We start from the raw sequence: 13890 nt of genomic DNA, 5'->3' as shown, positions 1-13890 counted from the left end.
TTATATGATGTGAAGATTTCAAAATATATTGCCATAAAGGTCAAGGTCATATATGAATGACTTAAAAGGTATTAGAATGACTGTTGTCAAATTAAAAAAAAATTCATGTAGGTCTTTAGATCACAACTCTGCAATATTGCCATGTTTTGATGCACAATTTTGCAATGTTTGTCAACCATGCAGATTTTGTTTGACATTTTCTGACATGTTTTATCAGGTAAGATGATCTCTAAATGAGGGCCTAACCATCAATCCCTTAATCAATTTTCTAAGTGCCTACTGTCAATGAAATATGAAAATAACCATTTGTATGACAATTTACAGATCTTCAGGGATTTTGGAGAAATTTTATTGTCTGTGTAATGCTACATATAGTAGCTTCTGTAGCAATTAGTATCTGTATTGAATTTGATTTTGATATGCACATTGAAATGCTTCTGTTATTGATTTTTTGCAAACTATTGTAATCCTTCTTTATCATCAGCTGGTAACAGAAAGGTTACATGTTCTTGCTACTATGCCCTCAAAGATCTTTTTTTAAATTGTTTTGTATAATATTTTGACAGAATCTGTGGAATCCAGCATATCCAGAGAAGTAGTGCTACCGATCAGCTGACCATGTTTGAGTCGTTTTACTTCGTGATTGTAACGTTCTCCACCGTCGGTTATGGCGACATCTCCCCTGACAACTGGCTCGGTCAGCTGTTCATGCTCACCATGATCTGTTTGGCCTTTGCCTTTATTCCCAGGCAGGTCAGTCATAAAATAAAAAAAACAAAAATCAGTGTTTTTTTTTTAATCTCAAGCATGACACCCTTGACTATGTTTCAGTTGATCAGGTGCAACTATAAACTCCTTGAATTATTCAAGTTTTATGTTTGAGCTGCTTTCTACAGCTGCAAGTGTTTTGCGTTGTTTTCAGGTGGAAGGAATTCATTCCACATGGAAGGAAAGGAAGAAGACAGGTGGTGAGTACAGCTCGCGCCACGCGGCGGGACACCGCCATGTGGTGGTCTGTACCAGCAATCTCAGCGCCGAGTACACCATGGACTTCCTCATCGAGTTCTACGCAAATAGGAAATTAGAGGTATTGGCTGCTAGATTTAAAAAAAAGGAATTTTTGTTGTTATTTATTTTGTACTTAGTTCATATTAAACTTGATCTGCTTAATTTGCAAGCCATCTTGAAAAGGAAACTTTAAAATATTTTCGAAAGGAAATTTATTCAAGGATTTGTTATTAGAGTTACATATGTATAAAGTTTGTCAAAAAAAGAATCTATATTTCTAGAAAATCTTGATGCTTAGCGAGATTAACAATTTTTCCCCTCAAAATAAAACGTGATTGTCTTAATTATCTGAATAGCATCATAGTTATTCTACTAAATGAATGAGTTTATAAGTAACCCCCCGAGTTTATAAGTAACCCCCCTTCATTCTGTCTGCTTTTGTGTTGACAGGATCACATTGTGGTGCTGTTGAGTTCTGATGAGAAAGACACCAGTCTACAGATCATCCTGAAGGACCCAAAGTGGGCCCACCGTGTGATATACATGAGGGGCTCAGCGCTCAAGGACACCGACCTTCAGCGGTGCAGGTAATGTCAAGGTCATCAGAGCAAAGACAGATAAGATTCAGGGTTGTATGTAAAGGACCCTATGAAGTATAAGTATTGAAGAATTCTTCTCTTGTTAATTTACTTTCTTTTGTTTATGTACTTTGAAATGAGGTCTTCATATACAGTGTTTTTGAATGAATAGTGAAAAAGGGAATTTACAGTCCCTTTGAAAAAAATTATGAAAAGTTGAGTTTGTTTAAGGTGGTTCGACACACCAATGCATTATTTGATGGATCGATGAAGAATCATTTTTGAGAAATGATTATACAAAAATGACACTTATATCGGCCTCTGATTATTTTATATGAATTTTTTTGTATTTTTTGATAGAAACCGGAAACATCGTTTTAGCTGCGAACAAGATATATTTTAGAGCTAAAAATTTGTTACCAATTAATGCACAATTCAATTATCTATAAATACATATCAAAAACGGCCAGATAAACTTTGAAATATTTTTGTAAAAAAAATATTTATGAAAATGAAAAAAAAGGATTGTAGATATTTTTTAAATCTATGGATAAAAACTGCAGATAAACTGTTACTCGTATTTAACAATTGCTGTACAATCATATTTCAACAAGAAATTGAAACCAAATAGTGAAATTAAAGAAAAAATGGAAAATTTTAAAATCGAACCGATCCCGATTGTAATTAAACTGATCCCGAACGAAATCACATAAAGTTAAAAATTTCGCATTTTCATTTCAATTTCTTTGTAAAATATCATTGTTTAGTAAATAGTTTATGTGACTATATGTTATTTTTAAAATGTTATCCATAGATTAAAAAGATATTAAAGAATTACAATTTTGTTTTTCAGAAATATTTTTTTAATTAAAAAATTAAACACTTGACCAAACGATCTTTGGCATGAATTTATTTAAAATTATATTACACATTAGTTGACAACAAGTTTAAAGCTCTAATATATTCTGTTTGTCTGCCAAACAGTTTTTCCTATTTCACTGAAAAAATACAAAAAAATTCGTATAAAATAACTGAAAGCCGATATTGAACTCTGTTTTGTGGAATCATGTTTCAAAAAGATTCTCTATCGATCCACAAAATAAAATTTTGATGTGTCGAGGAACCTTAATTGTACTTTTATTGTAGGTTGCAGGAAGCTGATGCATGTTTTATTTTGGCTCCCAGTAAATGTCACAACAGGGATGAAGCCGTGAGTTGATTACATACATAGGCATTTATCATAAAATGGCATATCATTCATCACTATAATGTGAATTAGTTCATCAATATTTTCATCATCAAACATTTTTAACAATATATACTAAATGCAACATATATGCTTCTATCATTCTGTATTTGAACACTCTCATCTTCAACTTTTACATTTTGATCCACCCTCATACATGGTATGTTGTATACAAATGGTCTGTTTTTCAGGACCAACACACTATCCTGCGTTCCTGGGCTGTGAAGGACTTTGCTCCACAGTGTAGACAATACATTCAACTCTTTAAAACAGAGCACAAGCTTCATGTCAAGTTTGCTGGTTTGTGTTTATCTCAATTTTTAGTTAGCTCACCAAGACAAAGTCCAGGGGTGGTTGGGAGGTTGACCTTATGCTATACCCTCTGTGTATTTTCATGAAATTTTTTTGGAAAAAAATTAAGACTATTATTAATATTCCTCAAGCAATTTATTACTGATATCATCACTTTACCTGCCTCAGTTGTGAACTGTAGTAAAATGAAGGAGAATTTTTTTAGAATCAAATACCTGCATTTGAAAATCCTATTAATCAGTCTTAGAAAAATAAGGCAATTTTTTTAACCCCATAAATTGAAACTTTTTAACACATACAGAAAAGAGCTCCCAGGTCGTCCATCTGAATTTTTTCAGACCCGCAGCTACAGACCTGCAGCTTATGATAAAGGTGGTCTCATTTAGATGATGCCCAATGTCTTGGTTAGCTCTGTAATCTTTGATTACCTATGTTTTTGAAGATATTACAACAAAAACTCTTTATGTTTTGTGATGTATGTTTGATAAATATTACAGTAACACTTTATAACAACTAATAAAGCTTAATTGCCTTTAGAATTTCAAGTAGCTGCTTTTATTTTTATTTTTGATAAAATACATTTCTTGATTTATTTGATTTATATCATTTCACCATTCTTTTCTTTTTATGATTTTACTGTCGGATTCCTTTGAGTTTATACTCACTGTGCATGTGTTGACAGCAGTTCTGTAGCAGTAGATTTGTGGTTTTCAGAGCATGTGGTTTGTGAGGATGAGTTTAAGTACGCCCTGTTAGCCAACAACTGTCTGTACCCTGGTCTTTCCACCCTGGTCACCCTACTCCTTCACACGACCAACAGGGAGTAAGTATCTCAGCTCTCACCCTGGCCTTGTGTCTCATCCCAGGCTGTCTATTTGTTGTCAGTCCTTATTTATTTGTTGATGGAACTGAACAGTTTGTCAATCTTCGTTTACTTGTTGATGAGGCTGAACAGTGTTTAGTACCTAAAAAAAAAAATTTGGACGTCATGTGTATTTAGAAGCATTGATTTATAGTTTTATGTTGTATGGCCATGTTAAAATAAATGTATCAATTGCTGTTCAAAGTTTGTGCTGACAGTATCTCTGATTTTCAGAAGGCTTTAATCAACATTTTCAATATTTCTTGCTTATTTTTGTTCTTTTTTCTTTAAGCTTAACAGCACACATTTTCATGTATTTTGATTTTAAAAAAAGGAGACGTCTTAATTTTGTTTTGATTATAATACATCAAGCACCTTTTCATTTTTTAATTGTAGCACTTGTAATTTGTTAAGTTTAATTTTAGTGTTTTTTTTCTTCATAATTTTAACGAAATTTACTGATTGTTTGAACTAAAATATAACTTAGTGATATTTTATTGGCTGTACAGAATGATGTCTAGACTTGGTAATTTCAGTCTTTATTTTGTGTGTAGATTAGGTGAGGTGGGACTGGAGACCTGGCAGCATGTCTATGGCCGACACTCGGGGAATGAAGTGTACCACATACAGCTCTGTAAGAGTGTGTTCTTCCAGAAGTATGAGGGACAGAGTTTTACTAATGCATCAGCTGATGCCCATAAGCGGTTAGTATTACATTAGTAAAATTGCCAGGATGGCCCTTGTTATGGTTGCTTAAAAATTAATGATACAATGCTTAATTATGTAATTTAAGATACATACTTAATAAAATAGTAATGTCTCAATGAAAAAAATATAACTTAATTTAAAAACTTAATTGTAATATTTGTGCTGAAATTTTTCTTTAATGATTAGCTTTGGAGTGTGTTTGATTGGTGTTCTTGATGTGACCAATGAGGAGCCTCGTCTTCAGTTGAACCCAGGGTCATCCTACAAACTGAAGACTTCCGATTATTGCTTCTATATTGGAGAATTTAAGGAAGAATTCTCTAAAGTGAAATATAACAATGTGATTCATGAAGAAACAATGTCTGTTGACAAAAGTTCAGCAGGCAATAACAGCCGGAGTCTAGGTAGGATTTCACTTTGTAAAATTTTTGTTAATTTTGTTTAGAAAACCTTAACTGACAGTTACTGTAGATTTATTATTGTACAAGTACTCAATCCTATGGTATACAAGTACTCAATCCTATTGTATACAAGTACTCAATCCTATGGTATACAAGTACTCAATCCTATTGTATACAAGTACTCAATCCTATTGTATACAAGTTCTCAATCCTATGGTATACAAGTACTCAATCCTATTGTATACAAGTACTCAATCCTATTGTATACAAGTACTCAATCCTATTGTATACAAGTACTCAATCCTATTGTATACAAGTACTCAATCCTATTGTACGCAAGTACTCAATCCTATTGTAAACAAGTACTCCATTCTGCAACACCTCCATTTAATTGGTATTAAATCACATGAAAATAAAATGGGATACTTTATTATGATTTCATATAGTTCCTAAATGTCAAAAAACCAGTCGAAAGATTTTGATATCCACATAGGATGGTTTCTGTGATTTGATGTGGATACGTTGATATTTATCACATTTAATAAGGAATTAATTGTGTTATTTTGTGATTTGAAAGAGATACTCTGTTTGCCACAGCTCAGATTGCAAGCGTTTAACACTGCCAGTTGCATCTATTAAACTATTTTAGATTTAGAAATATCCGACCACACTCTAATGTGTTTCACATTTGTTTAAAACTAGATTTTCCTCACTTATTTTTTAATATGCTTGAACAGTAAAATACGCTTATAATGAAGTGCCAGGGACAGGCGATTTTACTTCGTTAAATGAGTAATTTGTTATATCCGTCAATTTTAAAATGTGTTATTAAGTCACAGGAAATAGTTCATAATAAGCTTGTTCGCTATAACTGTGTATTACTGTACATGTGTATATAAACATGTATTTCTGTTGCAGAGCAAGTCTCCGAGGTCTTGGAGAAATGGATTAAACAAGAACTGGAATCGGATAACTATGGTGAAGAGAGCGTCTTCAACTCGACCATTACCAGCGAGTGGGGACAGGAAATCGCTCGACGAGTTCGTAAAAGGAGCGAAGGAGAAACCTGCAAACCGGAAGCATTAGCGCAGGAGTCGACAGTGATAGAGGCCCAGGTCAATGCTAATGTAGGGAAGGAGAAGAAGGTGCCCAAAGTTCTACAGGTCCATCAGGACATGGGCCAGGAGGAGTGAGTGGTTTGTCAAGGTCAATTAATGTTGAACAACTCTGTTAACAGGACATAATTCAGTTTGATTTTCTATGGATGCACAGAAATCATACCGTTATTTATTTTGCCATAACCACAGTTAGGTTTAATTTTGAAAGAGTATTTTCTCTTTATATCCTTTAAACAATAGTTATAACTGAGCATCTTACAAGTACATGTTTATCGATAAAAGTATGGTGATTTTCTTTCTTTTTTTTAACGAGTTATTTTTTTAGTGTTTTTATTAGTCCCCTACCAGTTTTCACTATAGCTTTCCTCTGCGTCCGTCAGTCTGTCTGTCTGCCTATCTGTCCATCTGTCTGATTGTCCATCCGTCCGTCCGTCTGTCTGTCCCACTTCAGTTTTCCACACTTTTTTCCTTTATGCGTTTGAGGAATAATATGAAATTTGCTGAAGAGCTTCAAAATGTCAAACTACAGATCAAGTTAACACTTTTGTAACATCTGGTTGACATATTTTCGAGAAAATTAATTTTTAATATTCAAATTTTTTAATGTTCGGGTTCGATATTCTGCATAACAGCGCATTTTTTTTCACAATTTCCACACACCGGTAGGGGATGTGTATTGCTTATGCAATACTCTCAGAACGTTTGTTCATAAATAAATGTTTATTAATAATTGATTACTTGAAACAGGTGATAGTTGCATGCAGAACTTTTTTATGAATCTGTTTATATATTTCTACATTGTACTGGTTTTGCTTGTAGGATGATCACTGGGCCTCCTCCAGCTACCCTGTACTCCGGCAACAGAAGGACCCTATGTCATCTGATGGGGATCCCCCGACCCGCATGCTGCCTGAAATGGGGAGAGGTATGCTCCATGTGTAAATACCACATGTAAAGCCTCAATATCAAGAAGATTTGAGTTTTTGGAGAAAAATTGTATAAATTAGGCTTCACCAGCAAAACATACTTAAAAGAATATTATTTTGTATTGAACCTGCTATCAGAGCTTTTGTAATTGTATGCATCCTCCTATAGAATTGCGAGCACTGTACGTACAAGAATGCAAATGATGACCGCTGGCAGGGTCAGCTGATCATTCTCGCGGTGGAGCACGCTTGTTCAGGCATCCACAACTTCATTGTGCCCCTGAGGTCCCACTTCATCAGTAGGAACTCCCTCAGTCCGATCATCCTGCTCCTGGAAAACAGGTATAGAGGACCTTATGATTCCTTTCATTATGGTCATAAATGATTGCAAAGGAAAAAACATAGCATAAGGAATATCTGGAATAGATTCTTTTAAAAAACAGTAAAACACATCTCAATCTTTTTTACTGAAGGAGCTAATTAATGTACCGTATATGTTTTTCTTATGTCATGTTTTAACTGATGCTGAAATCATGTTGGTTTTCTCTTTGACAGTCCAGATGATATGTTTCTCAGCTCCATTGGACACTTTCCTTTGGTTTATTGGATGATAGGGAAGATTTCAAGGTAATGTCATGATGGCCTGGCATCTATAGTTACTATTTAATTAAATGCATCAGTAGGAAAACTGTTTATGTGTACATTTGTTTCCAATGCTGATACTTGTTCATTATCTCTAAGCAAGCTCTGCTTCATGTCCTGTTTAGTTTAACATTAATTGTTTGGGAAGATTTTAAGGATTTTCTCTCTTGCAGCATCGATGACTTACTTCTGGCGGGCATTAACAAGGTCAGTCACTTAGTGGTGGTCAATCACGACACAATGAGGGACAATATGGAGGAGACGATGGTCGACTCAGAGACTATTGTGGCCGTCCAGACTATAATCAAGTCAGTACTTTATGTACAGTACTGCAAGTACATGTACTGTTTATCAATCTATGGATTGTTTAAATATAGTGAACAGAGTATTATGATTGTGGCAGTTTTTGTGAATCATCATTTAAGTTTTGAAGAAAAAAAGATTCAAGTGTGGGGAGGATATTTGATTTAGGTACAGTAAGAGGTGTTGTTTGGTACTGAAAAATCTGTAAAGCTTTTTTTGATTGTCTGTAATTGTATTTAGTATGTGTAAGTAATTTGGCAATTCTACTGGCTCAGACAAGTGGATTAACTCCTAAACCTGATTAATGAATTGCTGTATTTTTATGCTAGAAGATCCAAGTTCAAACTCAAGCAGTGACAATGTCTGTCTGATACATAAATAATAGTCAATATCATACTTTCAACTACTGGTACATGTTCAATTCTATAAATGTAGGTTGTTTCCAAACACAAACATCATCACAGAGTTAAGTCAGGCCACCAGTATACGCTTCATGCAGTTCTGTGTTAACAGCTCTCACTACGCAAAGCAGGATTCAAAGTTACAAAAGGTAAGATTTCTAACTAAAGCCTGGCACACAATTGCGCTACACTACTGGTAGCATGAATAGATGTCTAGTATTAGTCTGGTTGAAAAAGCAACTTGCTATGATTGTACTCAGAAGTTTTTTAGCTCACCGAGATGAAGTCAAGGGGAGCTTATGCTATACCCTCGGCGTCGGCAGTGGCGTTGGCGTCGGCGTCCGGACCTGGTTAAAGTTTTTGTTGCAGGTCCTGTGTCTAAGCTATTACTTGTCCTATCTTCATCAAACTTGCATGGATGATGCATCTGGACCTACTTATGGACTTGAAAGACTTGGATGCTGAATCTGGGTCCTAAATTTCAGATGCTGGAGGATGTTAAGGTTGTTGGACCAGGTTAAAGTCTTTGTTGCAGGTGCCCTTTGATAGCAATATCTTAGTTACTGCTGGTCCGTACTTCACCAAACTTGCATGAATGGTGTGTCTTATGATACTGATGCACCAGACAGGCTTGAGTGCTGAATCTGAGCTATAGGTTTCAGATGCTGGAGGAGGTTAAGGTTTTTGAAGCAGGTTAAAGTTTTTGTTGCAGGTGCCCTTTGATAGCAATATCTAAGTTACTACTGGTCCTAACTTCACCAAACTTGTATGGATGATGCGTCTTATGATACTGATGCACCTGAAAAGCTTGAATGCTGAATCTGAGCAATAGATTTCGGATGCTGGAAGAGGTTAAGGTTTTTAGAGATGGTTAAAGTTTTTGTTGCAGGTGCCCTCTGATGATTATATCTTAGTTACTACTGGTCCTAACTTCATCAAACTTGTATGGATGGTGCGTCTTATGATACTGATGCACCTGACAAGCTTGAATGCTGAATCTGAGCCATAGGTTTCGGATGCTGGAGGAGGTTAAGGTTTTAAGAGCTGGTTAAATAAAGTTTTTGAAACAGGTGCCCTCTGATGATGATATCTTAGTTATTACTTGTCCTTTCTTCACCAGACTTCCATGGATGGTGCATTTTTTGATACTGATGCACCTGACAGGCTTGAATGCTGAATATGAGCCATAGGTTTCGGATGCTGGAGGAGGTTAAGGTTTTAAGAGCTGGTTAAATAAAGGTTTTGAAACAGGTGCCCTCTGATGATGATATCTTAGTTATTACTTGTCCTTACTTCACCAGACTTCCATGGATGGTGCGTCTTATGATACTGATGCACCTGACCGGCTTGAATGCTGAGTCTGAGCCATAGGTTTCGGATGCTAGATAAAGTTAAGTTTTTTGGAACAGGTCACATGTTTAATAGATGATAGTTCTATTTCAAACTTGCATAGTTGATTTAACCATAATATGAATGAATCGCAGAGGTAGCTTCAGATGCAGAGCTTGATCTCCATTATCAAGGATGCTAAAAAATAAATCTTAGTTATTACAGGTCCTAACTTCACCAAACTTGAATGGATGGTGTGTCGTATGATACAGATGCACCTGACAGGCATGGGTGCTGAATCTGAGCCATAGGTTTCGGATGCTGGAGGAAGTTAAGGTTTTGATTGCTAGTGCCCTCTGATGATGAAATCTTAGTTATTACTGGTCCAAACTTCACCAAACTCGCATGGATGATGCATCTTTTGATACAAATGCAGCTGATGGGCTTGAATGTTGAATCTGAGCCATAGGTTTTGGATGCTGGATGAGGTTTAGTTTTTTGGATCAGGTCACATGTTTTATAGATGATAGCTTGCATAGTTGATTTAACTTTATTATAAATTAAACGCAGAGGTTGCTTCAGATGCAGAACCTGATTTCCATTATCAAGGATGCTAAAGAAATCTCCTACCTCACTCAAACCTGCTTGATAATAGATGTGTTTGTTGATAAATGATATAACATGATTCCTATAATAAAGTTTTGTATGATATGAAACAATATTGTTTGATATGATAAATGTGATATCATATGTTATATTATAAAAAGTTATATGGTACGATATGATATTGTATCATTTTTTTTATATTTTATGATATGATATAATATTGTATCATGATATTGTTATGTATAGTATTGTATATTATGATACAATATTGTATAATATAATATTGTATTTTTAATTTATTATTTTATCACATGATACAATTACATAAATTATTACAAAATATTATATTGTATCCTACAATATTGTTTATTCTATAATATTGTATCATACAATATTGTATAATATGATATTGGTTTCTGTAATATAGAATTATATCACATGAAATTGTATTATATGATATTGTAATATTATATAATATTGTATCATATGATATTGTATGATATGATATTGGTTTATATGATATTGTAATATATATTATTTTGTCATATGATACAATATGTATAACATAATAATGTATTTTATAATATTTTACTTTATCACATAATATTGTATCATTTGATAAGATACAATGTTGGAATCAAATTATATTGTTAGTATTATATGATATAATTTCATATTATGTATCAAATATGTTTCAGTGTCATTCAATACAATATTATACTATATTATTCACTATAATATCATGTTTCAATGTTATGATGTATTATGTAATATGAATTTGTAATATAATACTATATTGTATTATATTTTGTGATATTGTATTATGTGATCAAATACAATAAGGTATTACACAATACAATGTCATATCATACGTTACAATATCATATCTCATCATTGTTTATTACGGTATTTTTTTGTATTACAGTGGAGCCTCACTTATCCGGACACTTTTGTCTCCAGGCCAAATCGTCCGGATAGGTGAAGCGTCCGGATATCTAAATTGTGATATTTACCTTTAATATTTATGGAAACATAACTCATAAATTAATTATACAATTAAATATTTTATTTTGATAGCCATAAGCACTACAAAAAAAGTTTAGTTTTTTTTTAAATTAACAAAACAAAATATTGTTAAAAACATTATTTAAGGTATGTTTTTTCCACATGAAACCAAGCACTACATTCTTCAAGGCAACACATGTACATGTACATAACAATCACTGTATTAAACCGATACTTTTATTACATTCGCATAACAAAGCGAAGAGAAGAGAGTCGGTGTTCTACTTTATGCTGACAAATCTTTTTCTTCAAGCTAGCGGTGATCGCAACTCTCGCTCTCTTGGCTGGTGGTGTTGACATGTTTGAAGCTGCTCAACATTTGATGATTGAAAATGGGTGAAAATCTGTATATATTCCCTTATTGATAATTGTCCAAGCTATTTTTTCATTGACACAACTTATCCAAGCTAATTTTACGTATCCATCTTTCTATAGAGTTAATTGCACGAAAGCGATATTTACAAGTAGCGTGAACAATCATCCACGCCATGTTTGGCATAAATTATTATTACACTGTAAATTGAACACACGCTATAAAATTAATGTCGATAAGCTGAACATCCCAAGCTGTCTTAATAACTATCGTAAACAGAACTCAAATTATCAAATATTTCATTTCAATTACGTTTTAAAATGAATAGGCGTACGAACGATCTAATCACACTACGATTAATAGAATTTTAATTCAATCAATAGTTGACTTTTTTAAACACAAATTAAACAATTTTCATGACATTTTAATCAAACAATAACAGTTCATAAGTTAAATGGCTACAATTAAACATGTCGCATCCATGGTTATCGTAATATCCTCGGGCAAGTACATAACGTGACCAGGTGACCCCGATTACCGGACGAAGGCATTGTTTAAAACCAACAACCAGTGTCAGATGTTTTAACACCAATTTGCACTTGCGCATAAAAAACTTTTGTGCCCCCGAACACTTAAATGTGACCGTCCGGTTAAATGAGGTAAAATTTAAAGGAAAATTGTATTATGTGGTAAAATTTGACCGTCCGGATCCGGAACGCGGAATTCCGGATAAACGAGACAAATTATTGTGTAAAAATTCCGTTCCCAATAAAAATCGACCGGTAAGTGAAGCGTCCGGATATCTGGCGTCCGGATATCTGAGGCTCCACTGTATATGATATATATTATAAATATGACATGAAGCAATATTTAATTTTATATCATTGTATTGATTAACATATGAACATATGATTATCATAAAAAAATTTATCAGATGATATATGATATTTTGTCAAAACAGAATCCATGAATATCCAAGATCATAAAGTATGATTTTCATATAAAATGATAAAGGTGGTCTTATGAAGGTGATGTCTCATAAGGGTGATTCTCCGTCTCGGTGAGCTTAGTAATCTATGATTACCTATGTTTTTCTCTCCATGTGATTTTGAAGTACTTTACGGTATTGAATATGCAAGAGGGATATTTATTTACTTCGATTGAAGTATATACTAACCTGGATGCAACTGAAATAGAATTGACAACATTATATATTTACCTGTTTATTAGGTGTATACCTATTAATCTATTGTAAGAATTTTATTAAATTAGGTTGTGAATGGGAAGATGAGTTCGGCTCTCTCCCACATTTTCCGCCAGCCATTTGCAGCAGGACAGGTTTTTAGTGCTAGCATGCTCAACAGTCTCCTCTATCAGGTGAGAGAATTGATGGAGAACTTGATTTCAATCACAGCTTCTGTGATTTCTGTGTTACCTTGGATGACCTAACAATTCAAAGTATATACATGTACTGCAACTATAAAACATGTTCTTGATTGTTACAGACATTTGTGAAGGGATACCTGATCACCCTTGTCAGGCTGCTGCTGGGCATTGATGCTGAGGAGAACTCAGGCCATCTCTCAAGTGTAAGGTTTTTAACATACTGTAGTCAGATGAAGTATTTAGGTGAACAGTTGAGATAATAAATACCGGTATATTGCATTTGACATGACTTTTTGTTTTTTTTGGTTTTTTGTTATGAACTTAATGATTTGTCAGTAAAATGTCTTCAAGGTATGTTATTTTTGGATTTGGTTGTATGACTTCATGACATATCTGATGTTATTTTGATATCGTGTTTTCTAGGATACTGCATTTCTTTTACTTCATATTTTATTAAAATGCAAGCACTTTGAATATTATTCATTTATTTGTAGGTAAGAGTTCAACGTATGACTTATGCAAGATATAGCACATACGGAGAACTTTATACTGCCATGGCAACAACAACTGGGGAAATCCCAATTGCTATTTATAGAACAGAGGAGAATGCCGATTCTGTAATAGCTGCCCAGAATGTGAGTACTAGTATGCAATGCATATTCATTAATGTTTCATGTAACCATAAG

At 33.9% G+C, this 13890-nt stretch overlaps 1 protein-coding gene and 1 long non-coding RNA gene across 5 annotated transcripts in view; one reads left to right on the top strand and one right to left on the bottom strand.

Annotated features, from left to right (window-relative positions):
* The window catches only part of LOC105341807 (potassium channel subfamily T member 2), a 40941-nt gene that overhangs the window by 19312 nt on the left and 7739 nt on the right, over positions 1–13890 (top strand). For all 4 annotated transcript variants that reach the window (XM_066085675.1, XM_066085676.1, XM_066085673.1 and 1 more), the window contains exons 10-26: positions 567–753; positions 923–1087; positions 1459–1595; positions 2733–2796; positions 3024–3132; positions 3859–3967; positions 4561–4710; positions 4901–5118; positions 6034–6304; positions 7053–7158; positions 7329–7501; positions 7715–7786; positions 7975–8109; positions 8540–8654; positions 13091–13195; positions 13324–13412; positions 13704–13839. In XM_066085675.1, coding sequence (XP_065941747.1) covers positions 567–753; positions 923–1087; positions 1459–1595; positions 2733–2796; positions 3024–3132; positions 3859–3967; positions 4561–4710; positions 4901–5118; positions 6034–6304; positions 7053–7158; positions 7329–7501; positions 7715–7786; positions 7975–8109; positions 8540–8654; positions 13091–13195; positions 13324–13412; positions 13704–13839 — 2341 coding nt within the window. The remainder of the gene's footprint in view (positions 1–566; positions 754–922; positions 1088–1458; positions 1596–2732; positions 2797–3023; positions 3133–3858; positions 3968–4560; positions 4711–4900; positions 5119–6033; positions 6305–7052; positions 7159–7328; positions 7502–7714; positions 7787–7974; positions 8110–8539; positions 8655–13090; positions 13196–13323; positions 13413–13703; positions 13840–13890) is intronic.
* Positions 3397–13890, bottom strand: part of LOC136275753 (uncharacterized) — a 31988-nt gene continuing 21494 nt past the window's right edge. Inside the window, exons 2-3 of the long non-coding RNA XR_010714254.1 lie at positions 3810–4109; positions 3397–3572 (exon numbers count right to left, since the gene is read on the bottom strand). This is a non-coding gene — a long non-coding RNA (uncharacterized lncRNA). The remainder of the gene's footprint in view (positions 3573–3809; positions 4110–13890) is intronic.

The sequence above is a fragment of the Magallana gigas genome, chromosome 5 (assembly GCF_963853765.1).
Source record: "Magallana gigas chromosome 5, xbMagGiga1.1, whole genome shotgun sequence".
Lineage (NCBI taxonomy): Eukaryota > Metazoa > Mollusca > Bivalvia > Ostreida > Ostreidae > Magallana > Magallana gigas.
This window is presented reverse-complemented; position numbering and strand designations above follow the sequence as displayed.